General features: G+C 40.6%; 1 protein-coding gene across 3 annotated transcripts; it reads right to left on the bottom strand.

Annotated features, from left to right (window-relative positions):
* Positions 1 to 2,361: 2,361 nt before the first annotated feature.
* Positions 2,362 to 19,622, bottom strand: pycr1b (pyrroline-5-carboxylate reductase 1b). Of its 3 annotated transcripts, none has more exons than XM_032562535.1 (11): positions 17,982 to 19,622; positions 15,756 to 16,113; positions 14,797 to 15,166; positions 6,547 to 6,640; positions 6,095 to 6,165; positions 5,814 to 5,993; positions 5,546 to 5,653; positions 5,295 to 5,408; positions 4,553 to 4,645; positions 4,205 to 4,368; positions 2,362 to 3,136 (listed from the first exon to the last, which is right to left on the bottom strand). In XM_032562535.1, exons 2-11 carry the CDS (start codon positions 16,034 to 16,036, stop codon positions 2,959 to 2,961), a joined length of 1,653 nt encoding a protein of 550 aa, XP_032418426.1. In that variant the 5' UTR covers positions 16,037 to 16,113; positions 17,982 to 19,622; the 3' UTR covers positions 2,362 to 2,958. The 3 variants fall into 3 exon arrangements, with proteins under 3 accessions (XP_032418426.1, XP_032418427.1, XP_032418428.1); XM_032562536.1 differs by having other exon boundaries at positions 2,959 to 3,136; positions 14,995 to 15,166; XM_032562537.1 differs by lacking the exons at positions 14,797 to 15,166; positions 15,756 to 16,113; positions 17,982 to 19,622 and adding an exon at positions 7,124 to 7,250 and having other exon boundaries at positions 2,959 to 3,136.
* Positions 19,623 to 19,624: the final 2 nt, after the last annotated feature.

The raw sequence follows: 19,624 nt of genomic DNA, 5'->3' as shown, positions 1-19,624 counted from the left end.
TTTGCACTGGAAACTAGACTAAAAACATTCTGTAAGAATGTGGAAGAGACCCTGAACAATAAATTTGTTCTTCAGAGTTTTCTCTTGAAGCTTTCATGTAATTGTGGAAAGTTACAGCCTGTGGTTAAGATGACCCTCCGAACTGTTACAGCCCATTATTTTAAAAAAAGCTTTTGTTTTAACACTAGAACTACCAAAGATTCCCAAAATGGGAATCTTCGTCCAGGTACCAGAGAGGGGCCAGTTTGGCCCTGTCCCTAGAGCTACCAGAGAGGGGCCAGTTTGGCCCTCCAAGAGAGGGTGTGAAGAGGCGCCTTTGTTATGTAAATAAGGCCATTACTATCCTGTTCCAAGGACAATCAGCGTGAAAGTTGATGTAGTGAGTTTGGCTCTCCTCCCCCCTGCTCATCTACAGGGATGCTAATTAGACCATTCAGAGTCGTCAGTTTGGCCACATTTGGATACTAATAACCCAGTTTGGCCCTCTCTCGGTAGTTCTAGGAAGATACCCAATTTGGCCCCTCTTGGTAGAGATAGGAATTTCTCAAAATCCTGGTAGTCCTAGTGTTAAAACAATAACAACGTATTGAGCCAATAAGTTTGGTGTCGTTTTGGTAAGCTTAAAAAAAATAATTTAAAAAAATCCTCCGGTATTTGTTGTATCCATGTAGAAAGAGCTGAGCGGCCATTGAGCTCTGCTGACGGAGGCCTTCTAAAACCGGACCGTGTTTCCTCTTAAAACAGCCAATCACAGCTCACCTCGGGGCCATTGAAGAGCACAAAAAATAAAAACACGTTTACGCTTCTTTTTTTTTCTTCTTCTTTTTTTTTTTTTTTTAAGCATTTCGGTGCTAATTTTAGCAGGAGAATTTGATTGGAAAGAATTCAGGAGGCGCTCCTCACCCACAGGAGGAGGCAAAAATAAAAACACCAGGGATTCAGATGGCGCGCGAGGGGGAAACATGTCGTCGTAGCAACGCAGTTCAAGCTGTTTACTGATTATTATGGAGGCGAAGCTATATTTAATTCAAGGTTAGGGTCAAGTTAAAGCTACTCTCAACTGGCAGTGGCATGAAGGTGATTTGATCCTTGTAACTGTTTATATCCCAGGCAAGTTGATTAAAGAGCGCCATCTGGAGGACAGATTGGAAACCTATTAACTGATTAACAGATGCGCAAGAAAAGCTCATAATTGGCATGAATTTATTAAGTGTTTGTACATGATGCATTTGAATTGTTTCTTCCTCAGAGTGAAATGAACAGCAATGATGTAAAAAAATGAAATTGGGTGTTTAATTTATTGCGGTTCTATACAGTTGCACCCAAAATATTCGTATTTTTCATAGCTGAAAAGTACGTTCTACCAACATGCTTCTTCTGACTGGAAGCAGTCTTGCTAGTGGAAACAACTTACCTTCACAGGCAAACCGTTAATCCGCCGTCATCAGTGAATAAATCGTTATCTGTCTCATAGTAAACTGTCACAATGTAGTGAGTTTTAACAAATATGTAAAAAGACATTTTTTTAAAAATAAAAGTTTATCCACCATCTTCAGCGGTGATCGTAACTAGCCTGAGCTTTCATGACAGGATCGTTTGTGGTGAACCAGCTGTAGCATATCAGAGAGCAAGTGAAAGGCTGTGAGCAGCTCATACACAAGGTGATTGACAGCATTAAGACCCGACTTCAGCTTCTGATTGGTTGTTTCTGAGCAAAGGGTGCATTTCTGTAGATGGCAGGAGAAATACTGAGAGAAGCTAAAGGAGCTCGATTTTTTTCCACACATTAGCCGTCTCATATTATACCATCACCACATAGTGATAGTTTTGACAAACGTGGAAAAAAACATATTTATAAAAGTTACATTCTGCAGCTTTAACGTTCAGATTGAGGCTTGGAGAAGATCATCTATATAGTGTGCTTCATCCGTCCCATAACCAGTTTGGGATTATTCTCCCGTAGGAACGCACAGTTATGTCCGACGATCTGACCCAGTCAGTCACCGTCACCGATGCAATTTCCCATCAAATGAAATGTGGCAAAGGAAATTGCCACAACAGCAAGAAGTGTTTCAAGCGGACAAGGAAACCAAACTGAATGTCAAACACAGCAGAGGCAGCATCATGCTATGGGGCTGATTTGTCTGGCTTTACAAAACAGGCCCTGTTTTGCGACAAGAATATCCGCACTGCAGAGTAAAAGCTCTTTTATATTCATAAATTAAAATTACTGGAAATAATGATAAAAATATTTAAAGGCTCAGACTCCAAAAAAAATGTTCTGAATAAACTGCAATGAATTTACTGTGGAGAAAACAAATACTACTAGATACCTTATTTAGGAAGAAATTCATTAATACATGTAATGAACTGTGATTTTTAATTTACCTTATTTAAGCTTTATTGTAGCACTTATAGGTAATTACATCACATTTGCTGAAAAGAAAACATAAAAATTCTCTTTGGGCTTTCAGAGAAATCATAGGATGACAAAATTATTGTTACATGACAGAAAAAAAACATTTGTTTGTTTTTTTATTCTACAGGGGACAAAATCCCTGACATATCATTGGATGGTCAAAATGTGTTCAGTCTTTGTTAACTTTATGCCAAAAGTAAAAAATCTGAAGATAATGTGGAACATGATGGAGGTTTAAGGCTGTAAGACAGCTGAGTAGCACCTTTGATTCTTCTGGTTTCTCTAACTGGACTTGTGTTCATGTATAATCACAGCAGGAGGCGCCAGCTGTGGAGAATACTCCTGTGCCTGTGTGAAATGTATGTGTTCCTGGCTCTCGTATGAATAAATAACACCAGAAATTGATTTGTTGGTGATTTCAAAGCAGTCCCGTGTCCACTGTTTAATCCTACGGTTGGACGGGGGTTGGAGACCCGTTGTGAGTCTGCATGTTTAGACGTGAACCTGCAGCATGTCTGTCTTTCGGCGTCTCTCTGCTCTCAGTTCTTCTTTTTGATCCCAGACGTGCGGCTGTTGAAGAGGTTGAGGCCCGACCGGCCGTTCCCGCCGGCGTCTCCGCCGACTGCAACTCCGGGTTGCTGCAACACTTTGTCCAGGGTGGTTTTCTTAATGGCTGCTGGAGAGATGCGCTCTTGGTCCGCAAGGAACTGCAGCTCCCTGCATGGAGAAACAAAAATAAACACACCCATTCAGGAGTTGTTTAGTCGAATTTAACTGTGTCAAAAAGATTGCTCACTTTCAAATATTTCACAAATGAAAAAAAAAAAAAACTGAGAAGTGTGGCAGGCTTTTGTATTCAGCCCACTTTACTCTGATACCAACTATTGCCTTCAATAGTCAGTTAATTAGTAAACAGCAGGGCTGAAACAATTAATTGGATTAATTAAGATTAACCAATTATTGAAATAATCGTCAGCTACTTTAGTAATTGATTGTTAACTGGAGTGTGCAGACTGTAAAACATACTATTTGCAGAAAGAACAAAATACTCAGAACAGTAATTGAGCCAAAAATGTACAAACAATAAATACATACATTTTTCATTTATGATGAAAAAATAAATGCTTCTTTATTTGTAAATATGTTGAACCCAAAACTCCTCAAGTGACATAATTTTTAACTTCACCTGGTTTAAATTCTGTAAAAAGAAAATTTCCCATTCACATTTTGCTCTGAAATGATTAATATGTTTAAAAAAACCACCAGATTATCCTTGTACTGTATTAGCGTTATGTCAAGCAGTAAGCTTTTCACATGTTGATGTTAGCAGATGCAACCTTAGCTACAAATTATCTAGTATTTAATAAAATAATTCTACTTTGTTGCATACTAGCCAATAAAATGTTTATTTTCTTATTTAAAAAAGAAACTGAGTTATTAGTTTATTTGCATCTTTTAATATAACATCAAATATTGTATCAAAAAGGCTGAAGTGGTTAAATGAAAAAGCTGAGTTTGATTTAATCTGGAGAGCAGAATGGGCAAAAAGTTTGGTCTCCAAGTACAAAGCTGCCAGAGACGACACAAAAGATCAACTGCAACGAAATGTGATTCTACAAAATTAAAGCTTGCGACGTAATAAAGTGTGAAAAGGTTCATTTGTGTATGGATACTTTAGCAAGACGCTCTAAAATTGGATAAAAAACAATGATGTTTACAAATAAAGAAGCATTTTTTTTTTCATCATTGATGTGAAAAATGGATTTTGTGATGCGACAGCCTCACCTGGTCCTGATGCATGAAGCCTCCACCGCGTTGATCAGGAGGCTTCTGAAGCCACCGCTCTCCAAGAAGTGCAGGGCGTGGATGGTGGCGCCCCCTGGTGAGCAGACGTTGTCTTTCAGCTGGCCGGGGTGCTGCTCAGAGTCCAGCAGCATCTTGGCTGCTCCCTGAGGAACATCAGATCCAACAGAGCTATAACAATTCAAGCTCCAACCTAAACAGCTGAAATCATTCTGACATTTCACATGGCAAAAAAAAAAAAAAGTCAAAATGCAACCCCCCTCTCCCCCAAAAAACAAAAAAAAAAAAACAAGAAAGGTATCCTTTTATTTTTATTTTCAGAAAACTCACCAAGAGAGCCTGAGCTCCAAGTCTGACCGCGAGCCTCCTGGGCAGACCCATCTTCACTCCTCCGTCTGCAAGAGCGTCCAGGGCTGTGAAGGCCTAGTTAAAAAAACAACAAAAAACACAAAAACAAAGAGAAGGACAAGTTCAAGCTGCATCACAAATATCTGGGATTCATCTGTATGGTTGCTTTATTCATTATGCTGCCCTCTAAAAATTATTGTTTGACAGAAAAAGTCAAGATTTTCCATCAGGAAAAACTGCCTTTATGAAAACATAACACCTCATTTCCGCTTTGGTCCTTCTTTCAAATTTAATGCAACAATGTATCTTTAAGATTACTGATGTAAATGCTGATGAACACTGGACTCCTTCTTGCGTTCTTACAAAAGCTTTAACTAGATAATAGTTCATTCATTCTTTTTCTCTCTCCACATTTCTGTATCATTTTAAAGATATAGCACAGTGGCGGCAGCAAAGTACTCTGAAAATGAAGTTCCTCAACTTGTGTTTAAAGCCTAGATGTAGAATTTAGATTTTGATTAGGATTGAAACGATTAATCAAATTAATTGTGCTTAATCGATTATTAAAATAATTGTCAACTAATTTAGCAGTACATTAATCATTAACTGGAGAAGCAGGACTCTGACCAAAATAACAGTCGGAGGTGTTCACCTAGAACTAATCAAGCGGCGTTTTTAGCTTCACCTGGTTCAAATTACGTTGAAAAACAAGAGCTTCACTCACGTAGGCGGGTCCACTGCCACTCAGTCCAGTCACGGCATCAACCAGGTCCTCCTCCACCTCTGTGCAGAACCCAACACTGGCCATCAGCTGCTCCAGCAGCTTCCCATCCTCCACCTTAAGCAAAACCATGCATGTGTATCATCAATACTTTTACATACTCTACTTTTCAGATTATATTCATCAATTCATCATGTTTTCCAAAGAGGAATAGTTTCTCTCTGCTGGAGCAGCGCACTAATCCTCCCACTGACCTCTGCATGTGTTCCCGTGGCGTACACGGTGGCGCCCTCTCGCACCACGACAGGAGTGTTGGTCATGCACCTCATGACTCTGGGAGCCGAACGGTGCTGCAGCAGCTTCTGCATCAAGCAGAGAAGAGAAAAAAAACACAGCACGTGTGTGAAAGAGAGTCACAACAGAGCTTTAACCAGATCTCTGAAAGGAAGGATGTAGAAAAGGGTCCAGGTCGTTGGGGAAACGTTCCAACAGCCTGCATGTTTTTAATATTAAAAGTTTTACTTTCTCTATGGAGCTGATGGTAACGCCTGCAGCACAGGAGACGATGAGATGGCGGTCTTCGATGTCCGGTCCGATCTCGTCCAGGACGAAGGGGATGATGTGGGGCTTCACAGCCAGAAACAGAACGTCGCTTCTGTTGACCGTTTCTTTGTTGCTCGTGGTCAGATTCACCCCCATTTTCTAAAGGAAAAACAGGAAACATGGGACTTAAAAAAAAAATAAAAATTGCAATAAAGAAAGGCACATTCTTCATTTCAAAACACCACACAGCTAAGCCTCACCCTCAGCCCCGTCACTGTGGGCAGGTCTGTGTCTGGGGAGCTGGCTGTGATCCTGTGGGCTGCGATCACACCTGAAAGAGAGGATGAAGAGATGATAAACAAACATTCAAAGAAGAAAGAAAGAAGGAAAGAGAGGAAGAAAGGAAGAAAGAGCCTCTGGAATGGCATGGCAATGCATTGATCTGTATAGACTTGGGAAATGTTTAGTACCTGTTCAAAAAGCATATAATTTAATAAGAAAAGAAGCACAGTATATAAAGTCCCAGTTGTTACTGCAATATCAATGTGGGCAGTATTGCAATCAGAAGCCATTATTTCCAGTACCATGCAATAACACTGTGCTTTCCAGTAAGTTGGTATTTTAGGCTGCGAGAAAGAAAGATGTCCTGGTTGATTAATACTAACTAATAAAAATAGTTGAAAAACAGATAAATATTCGCAGAAATCTTTACCTGCAGCAGTGAAACCTTTCACAAGTGCATGAGCCAGCTGGCCTGCTCCAATGAATCCAACGCTCATCCTGACAGATGATGTGGCGTTCACGACCTGTCCGTAAAAGCAGACAGATGCTGCAGATCAACATCTGTCCTTTTTTTTTTTTTTTTTTTAAACAAACAACATAGCGGCTTCTATACAGGTTTTCAAGTCAAGCTCGATTAGAAAATAAAGATGATGGGGATCAAACATGAGGAAAAAATAGTCCATAAACGCACATAAACATTGTTTAGAAGTAAATTATTTTACCTGGGAAGGAACATTACTGTTTGACAGTTACGTTCATAACAAAAGCATGCTTTATTTCATTGTCAGTTCAGAAACACCGTCTAAGGAGCCAAAATAAAAGATAATTTTTTGTAAACTGTGCTACGGTTCCGTTATACCCTTAACTCCGTGCAACACCACGGAGCCAGACCAGCTAGTTTCTTCCTTTTATGATGCTAGCACTCCTGAATGCACCAGGTAGCCTCTTGCTAGCCGGGGTTTCTGGAGATTAAGCTACTAATCATTAAAAACCAACAAATGTCTTACTGTTGACGCTTCAGCTGAATAGGCAGTTATCGACGTGACCTTTATTTCCCGGGACACGAAAAAATACCCACTTCTTGTGTCAACGTGGCTTCCCCCTTTTTTTTTTTTCTTTTTTTTTTTTTTTTTTACTCAACCCCCATGTGCGCTGCGTACGTAAAAGAAAGGGGATTAGACCAATCATGAACAGACGTTCCGAGGATTCGACCAATTAAAATGTGGAATGTAAGACGTGGGCGGGACTTAATGTTCACTACGCCCAGTTGCATCATTCCTCTGAGTTTTAGCGCTAAAGAGGATAATGGTCAAGCACAGTGATGTAGAAAGTAGGTCATGCTTTGTAGAAAGTGTTGTTTGACTGCAAAAACGATCTATCTATCTATCTATCTATCTATCTATCTATCTATCTATCTATCTATCTATCTATCTATCTATCTATCTATCTATCTATCTATCTATCTATCTATCTATACACCTTACAGAAAAAGTAATTTCATTTCAATTAATCACATAGCTTCCAACTAATCCTAGTTTTCAAACAGTGCATTAAGTTCACTTTGTCGTTAAAATTAGCTTAAAAGGCTTTCTGTCTAAGGAAACCCAGCAGATTTTATTGAGTCATTAACTTCCAGCATTCATCACTGAGCATGTAGCGACAGCGAGGAGGAAAAAGTCCCAGAAAAAGACCTCCAGCAGAACCTGGTTCAGTATGAGCGACCATCTGTCGCAACCAACTGAGGGTTTGAGGAGACAGGGCAGAGACACACAAACAAAAACAGAAGAACTGATGCAGGAGGACTCTCTAAGCTACAGCAAAGAGCAACTTTTTGAGAACCCATTTCCTTGAGAAAATAGCAACAAACATCTGTCTAAAACAGAACTCATGAGCTGCAATATGTATGTTATAGAAATGGTATCAAATGATAGAGAAGCTGTGTTTTTTGTTTTAGGTCTGAGTGTTAGCATGACTCCCTCATGTGAATTTCTGATTTCTGTCTGTATTGACTGCTCAGAGGTGCTCCATACAGACTTTTTGTGAAACCTGAACCGTGAATCTGACCTTTTTTAATTTACATCCCAGCAGAGCCTCCTCTTCTTCACTGTGTAGACATTAAAACGCTCCTCTTCAACTACTTCCTTTAATGTCTCTCATGCCACACAAGGCTAAATTTACTCTATACATTAGGAAGTTGGTATGTCTGCTCCCCTAAGGTACCACATTTATTTCCTCACTGGAATGCAGACTTGGGGTGGTGGGCTGTATGTTCATGTCTATATTTAAAGCCAAATGCAGCTGATGGCCCGGGACCATCAGCTGTTCAGATCCTCGTTAAGTCAGTTGGACAGGAGCCAAACTTCTTGTTCTAAAACAAAAATACAAGTAAAGTCTAAATCAATGATCTTGTTCACTCTGGATTTGGTTGAGACTTTATGCCATCTTCTGTCTGTCGGTTCACCTCTACTCATCTGGCTCAGTTTTAATCTTGATCTATTTAATAAGCAGGTTCCTGGGCTCAAATCTCAACAACGGCTGTTCGTTTGGAGTGTGCAGGTTTTTAATTTGCATTTCTGGAGTTTCCCCCCCACAGACAAGCATGATCGTTTATTTATGGATTGCTGCTAAATAAGCTAATGGAAGAGAAACATCTTACTGTTGCAGGAAAACTGTTTATCTGGCATCATCACTGGCTACGCTAATTAGCCTGAGCATTCATGGCAGGGTCTGCAGCTGTAGAGCAGCAGAGAGAAAGGATTAGGCTGTGAGCAGTATGTACAGGAGCATGACTGACAGCGCTAAGACCCTCCTCCTGACTGGTTGTTTCTGACTGAGTGGTGTATTTCTGCAGATGGGAAAAGGCAGCAGAGCTTGATTTTTTTCCCATCTCAAATTATGCTGTGATGTGTTATGATGTTGTTTTTTGTTTTTTTTTCTCCGAAGAGTTTTTGTGGCGCTAGTGGCTCGTATTTTTTCTACAGTAGGCAGACAGGAAGGAGGGGTGAGGAGAGGGGGGGAAGACATGCGGCAAAGGTCGTCGGGACCGGGAGTCGAACCCGCGACGTCCGCATCGAGGACTAAGGCCTCCAAACGTGGGGCGTGCTAAGCCCCTGCGCCACACATCAAAAATGATGTGTTTTAACAAATATGTGAAAAACATATATATATATTTTTTTATATATAAAAGCTACAAACCGCAGCTTTAAACTTAGTTCACACCAGCTGAAGCTCTCTGCAGTTTCTCTCTGTGGCTCTCCCTCTCAGTCTGACTGACGTACAAAGTTTACCACTGCCTGCGTCTGTCCCTTTCAACTATGACTCAGACTCCGTGTGAGCGCCGAGGCATGACATGACGTCGCTGTTGCTTGATAAAACACTGAGAGATTCCTAAAAATGACCCGAGAGCTGGAATGTATTAAACTGGCAGATCCAGGAGAAAAAGTCACGACAGATTGTTGCTAGCGGCAACTGAAGGCTTGAGTCGGTGTGTTTTGGTGCATGTGTGTAATGGAAGGAAGTCAGCAGGCAGAGAGGTTTGTAGTTTTCCACTGTCAGAAACAGAATCTGAAACAAAATCCAGAAAATCACACTCTATGACTGCTACATAATAAATTAGAAATTTATTACATGAAATAAGTATTTGATCGGTGAAGTCTGGTCAGCTACGGACCTAAATTAAGAAGTGACAGTTATGGAGAAAAATGATTACATTTCTTTTTATGCACTGCATTTAAATTTAAGCTTTCAAACGTTTAAAATCATTGTGTCACAGATACTGACTCCTCACAATTTCTCAACACAACCCCAGAAAATGATTCCACCTGAGTGAAGTCGGCCCCTCACCTTCTTCAAATTAAACAAAATTGGTGTCAAACGCTTGTGTTGCTTTGTGCAGCAAAAATGTTGCCGCTATCACTTTAAAGATATTTAAATAACATTTCAGGGGTCATCAAAGGTCAGCCAGCCAGTCCACATTTACACAATCAAAAGAAATACAGTGTCAATCAACTATGCTACGTATGTCCTGTGTTTGTGCAGTAAAAAAGTATTGTTTGTGCTGTTATAATGAGTAAGATTAAAAATAAAGTGTCCAGAGGTCACCAGAGATCAACCTCTCCCACACATTAATAAAATCAAAGAAACTTCATATAAATTAATTGCTCCATACTGATTGGCTCCAAATTTTGCTTGATTTTGTAAATGTGGCTGGACGGAGGCTGACCTTTGATGATTTCTGGAAATATCTATTAATACCTTTAAAATGATGGAAGTAAAAATGAAACAATTTGCTGCACAAACGTAGCACAAAAACGTTTGACACCAATTTTGTTTAATTTGAAGAAGATGGGGCCCAACTTCACGCAGGTGATTATTCCTCAGATAACATGAAAATTAAACACATAAGGAACATAATCTCAAAGAACAGTTGAAAAGCTCAAAGGCATGAAAAACAAGTAAATATTGCTTTTAAAGTTGCTATAACAAAAGTACATTCTCATCCAAACCCTCCGTAGTGGATGTTATCTTTCTAATTCTTCTTTTCCATTCATGCCTGGAATAGATCACACAGAAGTGTCACCATTTACTGTGGTGTGTCAGCTTCCCTCCACAGTAATCCTTACATGTGAAGTTGTCATGAATCCACTGAGAGAGAAAGAGAGAGAGGGGAGGATTCAGATGCCGGCAACAATCCACACAACATTTGGTCAAGCCAAAGCCTGGTACTTCAGGGAGGAAACTGCATCAGCAGCCTGTGACATCAGAGATCAGTCGTAGGCCAGCCGTCCCACGTCCCTCTGTGCGGAGATCCAGAGGGAACAGCCATGATGGACACCTGTCACAGCTCGTCTCCGTCTGCAGAGTGTCTCCGCCGCTTGAGACGGAGGCCAGCAGGGAGGAAGAGCGCTATGCACGAAACAGCTGCTAAAAACGGGGGAGGGGGTCTGCTGTGACAGACGCTGCGCTGACACCGACTGCGAAAGCTTTCATGGCCTTGGTCTCTAATTGTTTGCAATTACACATTAGTCTCCGATTTTCACTCTGTAATTCACAAATATTGGCAGAATGAGTAAAGCAGCAAATCTCTAAATCACACAGTGACGTCCTCGGCAGTCTTAGTCAGACTTGAACAAACGAAGCGGCCAGCTGGTGCTGGATTCACGGCTGGACAGTTTAACAGGATGTTTGCAGAAAGTTTCCATCTACATGAACCCGGACAAATCCGCTACTGAGCGTTTTTTTAAACTTTAAAAGTGTAGGAAGTCGTTTGCTTCAAAATAATCATGACTTCCTGTTAGGAATTAAACATGGCGCCAGGAGGTTTACTTGCGTAGACAGATACTGTAGAAGTTGAAGGTATGGGTGGCGCTACTTTTAAATAGTTTATTAGAATATAAAGTAAATAAAACACAAGACGACTTCGATTGGGAATCAGGTCAAAGCAAGCATGTGGACATATTAGCTCATTATGTTTGGCAGAGTGTAATGCTTAGAACCGTAAATCTCCATTTTCCACAAATACAGAGTTTTGTCAAATGTCCACTTTGGGCATAATTTATTTATAAAAGTCAACTACGTTTTTGTGTGGATGAAAGGATAAAACGCATAAAAATGTATTTGCCCTCCCAGGTATCCAGTTTGCATGAACTAGACCTTGGATGACCAAAACAGAAAAGAAAGACAGAAAATATTAAAAAGAGGATTTTAATTTATGAGTCTAAGCAGGAGCAGACGTGGAATAAATGGGGAGAGAGACAGTAAATAACACTTCACACCACACCAGGTATTCATTTGCTTTTTCTCATTTGTAGAATAGATTTCACAAACCAGAATTGTGTTTTTAACAAACTGCTGTCAATTTTACTTGTACAAGTTAAAAAACGTTCCCAAAGCAGCTTTGACATCAGGAGCTTCCTATAAATGCAGTGTCACTGCTTCAGAATGACTGCAGACGGCTGGTGTTTATTTTCGGCAGTCTGTGAATTGCTGGGTGTGGGGTTTGCAGATGGCAGGGATAGTACAGATGCCATTACCAGATGTACAATTTATGCTGCACACTTTATGCGTAATTTTCACGGACAATCAAACTGCAGGACAGTGTGTGTTAATCCACAGACAAAAAGTGTCGTATCTGGACGGGTTACTTATGTATGTGCAGGTGTGAGAAAGCTTGGGTCAGGAATGGGTCAGGGGATTATTTAAAGAGGTAGGATGTCATTTCTGTGGGACGCGTCGGAGAGGAGAAACTCCTCAGCAGCTCTTTGGATTGAAGTGTGTGTGTGTGTGTGTCCGTGTTTCAGGAGCAGTGGCCTCCATGCATGTCAGAATTAGTCACATTTTTTCCAAATATCTCAGATGGTTGAGATCATTTCTAAACCTAAAGACAGATCATTTCTGTCTTGAGTTGAGTAAAAACTTTCTTTCCCGAATTTTCAGATGTTAATTCTTAGTTCAGTACATCATCATCTTATGAGGAATATTTATTTCTTTATGAAATCACAAAGAGGATTGGGACCATTTCACCCTTTTGGCCATTAATTCCCACTATTTTATGCCCACATGTTGCTATTTAGGGTATTTCTTCTTCCATTTATATTTATTTTAACCATAAACAAACCTTTTTTCATTCCCATATTTCATGCTTAATTATTGTGTATCAATTTATTTATCATGGTTGTATTTGATGTCCTACAAATACAAACAGCAATGGGTGTGAATACTTATGTACGTATAATTTTTATTCCCAAACCACCCTTTTCACTTCCTTTGTAAAAAAAAAAAATGTAAAAAAGGATGTTACATAAAATAAAGACAAAGTGAGGAGGTGTGAATACTTTCCAGATGAGCTGTAAAAAAATAAAGTTCTAAAATGTCATGCATAATGTTATATAATGGCAAGCTATCCTCTAGTATTTTTATGTTGCATCTTTCCTGATTTTGGCAATGTAATAAGAAATAATTTCATAAAATTTAAGAAACAATTATGGCCCGTTGACTAAAATAAGTGAAGTCACGTAATCAAACTTCCTTACAGCCCATTCTGGGTAAATTATGAACAATTAATTTAAAACCATTGGCCATGAGGGCAGGCAGCAAATGTGATCGATAAGAACATCCTGGCACAGGTCGCGCCTTTCTGTGCATCAAAACGTGGGACGCAAAAATCTAAAACTACACAAGTGTGAAATCACAAATAGAGGAAATGACTCATAATCCTCCTCATGTCAAGATCAACCAATGTTGTGTTTAAAAACCAGTCACATTTCAGAAAAGAACCCATTTCAAATGTGGTCTTCAGGTAATGTTGAAAGCACGCCGTCACAGAGACACAATCGTGTTCAAATTTCTTTACCTGAATGAAAATAACAACCCCAAAATGTCTGACATGTAGTCTCAAAGATGTGACCAGCTGAAAACTTCCTACATGATGATACATCCATCAGGTGATATTTGTCGGATATTTTCTGTATTTCTTTTATCACATATTTTTAAAACCCGTGACTGTCAGTCAGTGTTTTAAAATTTCACTCCCGATAATTGTTCTCATTCCTCCATTTTGAAGTACACACTCCACACACAACATGTCGCCTTTGTCAAGTAAGAAGATTGAAAAGAAAATGCAGGAGCACAAATACGAATTGTCGGAGAAAATTGGAAAGCCTGAAGAAATTTTTAACAAAGCCACTTTAGGACAGCATGAGTCTGACTGTTTAAAAGCAAAATATAAAGAAACAGAAAGGCAATATGCTCCCTGTAGATAATTCAAATAACAGCGGATTAAGAAGCTTCAGACTGTTCTCTTTCTTCATATGTCCAAAAGACTCATAAAGATAATAAAAAGGTGAATTTATTTAGTAATCTAAATGTGTTACAGTTTTATATAGGGCCAGATTTACAAGGCTGTGGGCTGGAGTCAGTTTTGGTGCCCAATCCACTGCATCTACCAATGCAAATTACAATACATTAATATGTAGTCATATACATTAATTGATGCATTTTAGGTTTAAAATGGAGGGAACAACTTGAAGCAGTGATCCATGTTGCCCCCAGAAATACCATAACTTCATAATTTTCCAATATCTGAGTATTGTGTATATTTATAAAAATCAACCAAAATATGAGCCTATAAATTGTATATAAAGTACAAAGCAAAACATGCATTCATAAAAAAAATAAAAAGTATCTGGGGCCCCGAAACACTTTGGGATCTGAGCTGCTGCCCTGTAAGCCGTTTCTAAAGTCTGGCCCAGGTTTTATAGGTGATCCTGCTCTGCAGCTACTGGCACCACATACAAAAAGTATCCTAGCTTTCTGAAATGTTCATGTGAAACTGGATTCATGTCTGTCAAAGTGTCATTATTTCTAGGTGGGTTGAAAGTTTTTAGGGTTCTGAGTGGTTCTACACCCGCGAGTTGGTGGGAACGCGTGATGAAACAAACCGGATCCTCTGTGAGTACAGCAGGTCTGTCAGATAAAGCCCAAAATTCACACAGGAGAACACGGCCACCACCACTTTGCTGTCCCAAGGACACTTCCCTTGCGGACACGACGAGGGTCTCCATGGAGACCCATATTTTGAGTCAAAGCAGAAAACTGGCCACACCACCGAGGCGCTCAGGTAGAGCAAAACCTCCAGGAAGGTGCACACCACTACGAAGCGATCAAAGGGCATGCACCTCACCGTTTTGGTGCGTTTACAGACGGTCATCATGACCACCAGGGCGGTGAGAGCAAAGCAGGAAGCGTAGACGACCACACAGTAGATTGTGGCGGCGTAACGCGAGAACTGGCTCCCGTTGGCCAGAGCGCCAAAGATGATGCAGGCGACGAAGGCCTGCACCACTTTCAGAAGGCCGGGGACGGTAGCCATGTAGCCCACCACGATCTGGCCCGGTCTGGCCCGGCACAGGGCCACTTCGGCTCCGTAGGCCAGAGTTCCCAGGATGGAGCAGACGGTGACGGCGATGCGGAAATCTCGGACTTCACAGCCTTCGTACGGGCACTCGGACCTGAGGAAGAACAGCGGGTAAACCACGGAGGCCGTCACATACCTGCAGAAAGGAGACAGGAAGACGGGTTCATCTGTCTGGATTTTCACGTCATAGCACACTCAGGTTCAGCAAGTCAAGGCAAGAGCAAGATCTTAAAACTGATTGATTGATGGTGATGATTTTCTAAATCAATTATATAGCGTGGCCAGCAGGTAGGAGACGTGGTACATCCTGGAAATGTCACAAGGTCATCACAGCTCAACAGGGTGACGCATAACATCACAAACACTCATAACTTTGGAGAAATTGAGCAGTCGGTCGGTTGGACATCCATCAGTCCGAAGGGACATGAGGGAAACCCAGACATCCCTTCCCCCAGGGACACTCTCCAGCTCTGGAGGAGACCAACCAGAGGGGATCTACAGTCTATACTTGCTTGTTGATTTTAATCATTGTATTTGACAAAACATAATGTTTACTGATTGTTTCCTAATTGGTATTATGGAATAATATTTATGATGCAAAGCACTTTGAACTGCCTTGTTGCTGGAATGTGCTACAGAAATAAACTTGAGTTGAATATTGGGGGTAAAATCTGGAGATGAATGATTATTTCGTGAGGGGACCTCCAGTGATTTCTGTCACCTACATGAGTGTAGCGCAGGCAGCCCAGGTGACCGTCAGGTTGTCCCAGGACACCCGGAGGCAGCTGTAGAGACGGGTGGCGTCCAGGAAGAAGACGGCCGCCGACACGGCGAAGCAGCAGCACCAGGCCGCCATGCAGAACACGCCTTGCGACCCGCTGTACCCGGCACTGTGGGTCACCATTGCGATCACAGCACAGCCCATAGCTAACTGGCAGATCCTGGCGCTGCCCAGGGTGGAGCAGAGAGCCCTCTTATTGAGGTACGGACTCCCCTGGGAGTCCATGGCTGACAGGAAAATGAAACAGCTCGACGTTTCAGGTTCAACACAGGTTTGTTGAGGATTTTCTTTCTTCAGGACATCTGTGAAGCAAAGAAACAGGGTGACATTTCCTCATATTAAGAGCTGAAGGGGTTTTCTTACATTTCTATCTTAACTGGTTGTATGTTCCCTCATTTTCTATCCAGTGCGACTCCTAGTTTTATAAAGCGCTGACTTAAAAAAAAAAAGTAATGTAGAAGTCATGCAAGTTTAAAAGAGGTGATGTAAAAGTTGAACCACTGTTGAGTCTAGTCTTTTAGATCTACAGCCAGGTTTTGTGACTTTGCTTTAGTGAAACATGACACTCAACCAGATATGAAAATAACGATTTAGCTTCAACAAAATGATTCCCAGTCAGGTTTTAGCAGGAAACTTGGCAAGCAGTCGGTGATCGGCCAAAGAATGATGAATATCTCAGGTCTTTGCTGGAGTCTCTCCCATTTCTGAATGACTTTCAGGAACATCTGCTGCAGACAGTTTTTCAAACCTGCATCCTTTCTCGCATTATCAAAGCCGAATGCTATGATACCAAGTATCTGTGGTACTTTCTATTGATCCAATGAAAGAAATGGGAACAAATTGCCTGAAGATACAATATAAAATAGATCATAAGTAACTTCTGTCTTGACTCAACCCTGGAGCTTGGAGCCATTTTATTTTTCAATGATTCAAATGTCATATTGTTTAACAAATTATATATATATATAAAAAAAATTACTTTTCTTCTTGGGAGCAAAACACAATGGATCTAAAATCTAAATTAATGTAGAAAAGTCAACCAAACACCAGATTTGTAGATTATGATGAAACATTTCAAAATGAATTTGTAATTTTACATAAATCCTGTAAAATTCAGCTGAAAAAAAAAAACGTGTTAACAGATGGAATGAAACAGAAAAAGCTTCAATAAATCTGCACAACCTTAAACTAATACTTTGCTGAAAGAGGCTGATTTAAATTTAGCATTCAGTCTACTTCGGTGAGAGTCTTGTGGTCTCATGTAGAACATGATGAGTTCTGGTTGGAAACTTCTGCAGCTCCTCAGCCTCCTTTTCGCATTAGTTTCTGTTTTCATTCATTGTGAAGATTCTTTTCTGTCGATTCCATTTTTTCCTCCGTGTCATGCTATGTAATGATTGGAATTTTTATGCATCCTCCTCCAGACTGAGACATTTGTACAATGGCGTACTTTAGATGCTCTATAATTTCTCTGCATCCTGCAGCTTTAGCTAAAGAGGATTAGTAAAAACTAAGTTAAGGTCATTTTATTTATGTAGCACAGTTTCAGCAGTAAAGCAGTTCAAAGTGCTTTAAGTGAATTAAAAGGAAATACATCAAAACAACAAATCAAAGGAAAGGGCAAAAGAAGAAAAGAAAAAAGTGTAACCCCTTGTTTAAGGATGAGTAGTCCGTGATTTATAAACTAGTAGGAGTTTCTCTGGATTCCTGTTCTGATAATGTTTCTCTGGATTCTAAGTTTGTTCTTATTCCTGCTCTGGATTGAATGAAAACCTCTGGATCTTTTAGCTCTAACTATAGGTTTGATTTCTGTTCTGGGTTGAGTGAATTATATAAACTAAATGTTCCTGTTCTGGGTTGCGAAGCAGAAGAAGTTAGGAAAATCCTGCTTGGGCAGCTGAATCACTGGTACTGATCGAAACGTGAGCGCTTCACCCATGAAAACAAAATGCTGTGACCGGATCAAAACCTGCCACAAAAGGCGGAGTACGTGTCACGATAAGAGGAGCAAAGTGTTTTGAACGACTTCATTCTGGTCTCAGCTATTTCAGCCACGCTGAGATTTATTTTTGTGTTGATGACTCGCAGAAAGCCGAGACAGACACAAGGAGAAACACATTTCAGAGATCTTCTGTCAGGACTTCGTCTGGGCCGGCAGTGGGACACTCACCTCTCCGCTGACCGATCCCCCTCGGTCACATGAGGCAAAACGCTCAAAGTTCTTCAACAAAACAACTTCCACTGCTCTGCATCATCAGCGCCGGGTCCAGACCCAACGCTCAGCGTAGAAAAACTCCACAATCCACTCCGGTTGAACCTTCCAGGACCAAAATCCATGCTCTCATCTTCTTACTTTCCCCGAGACACACTCCGCCTCACACACTTTCTCCTCCCAGTGTGGCGAGGAGGGGTCGCTGCTGGTCAGCGGGAGCAGAATGAAAGTTATTTGGGGCTGGGCCGTCACCACGTGAAGAGGTGCAGGGCCCACGAGGCTGGGTGTGGAGTCGGAGGAATGCAGACACATTGCAGACCCTCTGGATTTCTAGCTGACCACATGAAGGAGAACACTGTCACTTTAAAATACAAAGATCAGGATTGACATGTGATGATTTACAACGGCTTAATAAGTCTGCAGATTTTTGTTAGGCTACAAATTTCAATAAATTTCATTGAGATTCTCTGTTACAGACTAAAACAAAGAGCATAACTGTGACGTGACAGAGAAAATTCACTGTTCAATCTATCATGTCAAAATGGAAAGAGTATGAAACATACGCATACCTACCAAGACGTGAGGTCCATCTGAACAGGCCAGGAATTAAAGAAAACCGGTATGAGGCTCATGGTTAGTCTGGAGGAGCTGCATAGATCCAAAGCTCAGGTGGGAGAAGCCGTCCACAAGACATCACTGAGTCTTACAATTCTGAAATGTGTCTTAAATGGAGGAGTGGCAATAAGAAAGCTGTTGACATCACAGTTGTTGCATACTAAAGCGCGAAAATGGTCTAGTCAAAGTCCAGGCCTTAATCCAACTGAGAATCGGTGAGAGGACTTTGTGTCCATAGACTCAGGCTCATGTACTTTGGGGGTTTCTGCTTTTATGCAAAATCTTGTGACTTTCATTTTCTGTTGTATGTTAAAGTCCTTCCTCTACAAATGAACCTGCAGCGCAGAACTCAAAGAAAACCAGAAACCGATCAGTGGAAGCCCGATCCGTTCATCTTTATTCATTAGAACTGAAAGGTTTTGGATAGATCTGTTTTTATTCATTTAACACACAGACTAAGGCTTTACACAACTGTAAATACGTTTACAGTAAGAGAAAAAACACGCATAAAAACTAAGATCCAAAAGGTAAATCGTTAGCAGCTGTTGTGAGTTAAAAAGCACAACAAACGGGATAGAGATCCGATTTTAAAATTTTACCTCAAAGCGGAGAAAACAGCAAATGCCATGCCATCCTCACTTTAAGCAAACTCTCTACTTAAACTAGAATCAAGCCGTTTGGTTTGATGATGTAATTTGAATGAATAAAAACAGATTTTTGTTTATATTTTTAGGTCTTTGTCTCCCCCTGCTGGTGTCGCACAGTCTTGCCAGCCTCAGTCTAATCCATCAGCTCATGCCCACATGCAAGGAGCTCCCTTAGTACTAAAATATAACACCAAATATTCACTCAAAATAAACTATTGAACTATTAAAAATGTCATTATTTTGTGTTCAGTCTGCTAATGTCACCTAAAAACTAACGATGGTAAAATCACAGAGAGCATCGCCTCAGTCAGTTCATGTTTAATTATTTAACCTGATAAA

Source organism: Xiphophorus hellerii, chromosome 5, assembly GCF_003331165.1.
Source record: "Xiphophorus hellerii strain 12219 chromosome 5, Xiphophorus_hellerii-4.1, whole genome shotgun sequence".
Lineage (NCBI taxonomy): Eukaryota > Metazoa > Chordata > Actinopteri > Cyprinodontiformes > Poeciliidae > Xiphophorus > Xiphophorus hellerii.
The sequence above is the reverse complement of the archived record's forward strand: the minus strand, read 5'-3'. Positions and strand labels throughout refer to the sequence as shown.

What these genes read in the sequence shown, in the direction of transcription:
- pycr1b (XM_032562535.1), bottom strand. Translation starts at nt 16,036, where the DNA reads ATGGACTCCCAGGGGAGTCCGTACCTCAATAAGAGGGCTCTCTGCTCC. An exon ending in CCACAGTGACGGGGCTGAGG is followed by an intron (nt 5,994 to 6,094) that starts GTGAGGCTTAGC and finishes TTTTTCCTTTAG; the next exon opens with AAAATGGGGGTGAATCTGAC. An exon ending in GCTTCATGCATCAGGACCAG is followed by an intron (nt 3,137 to 4,204) that starts GTGAGGCTGTCG and finishes TTCTCCATGCAG; the next exon opens with GGAGCTGCAGTTCCTTGCGG.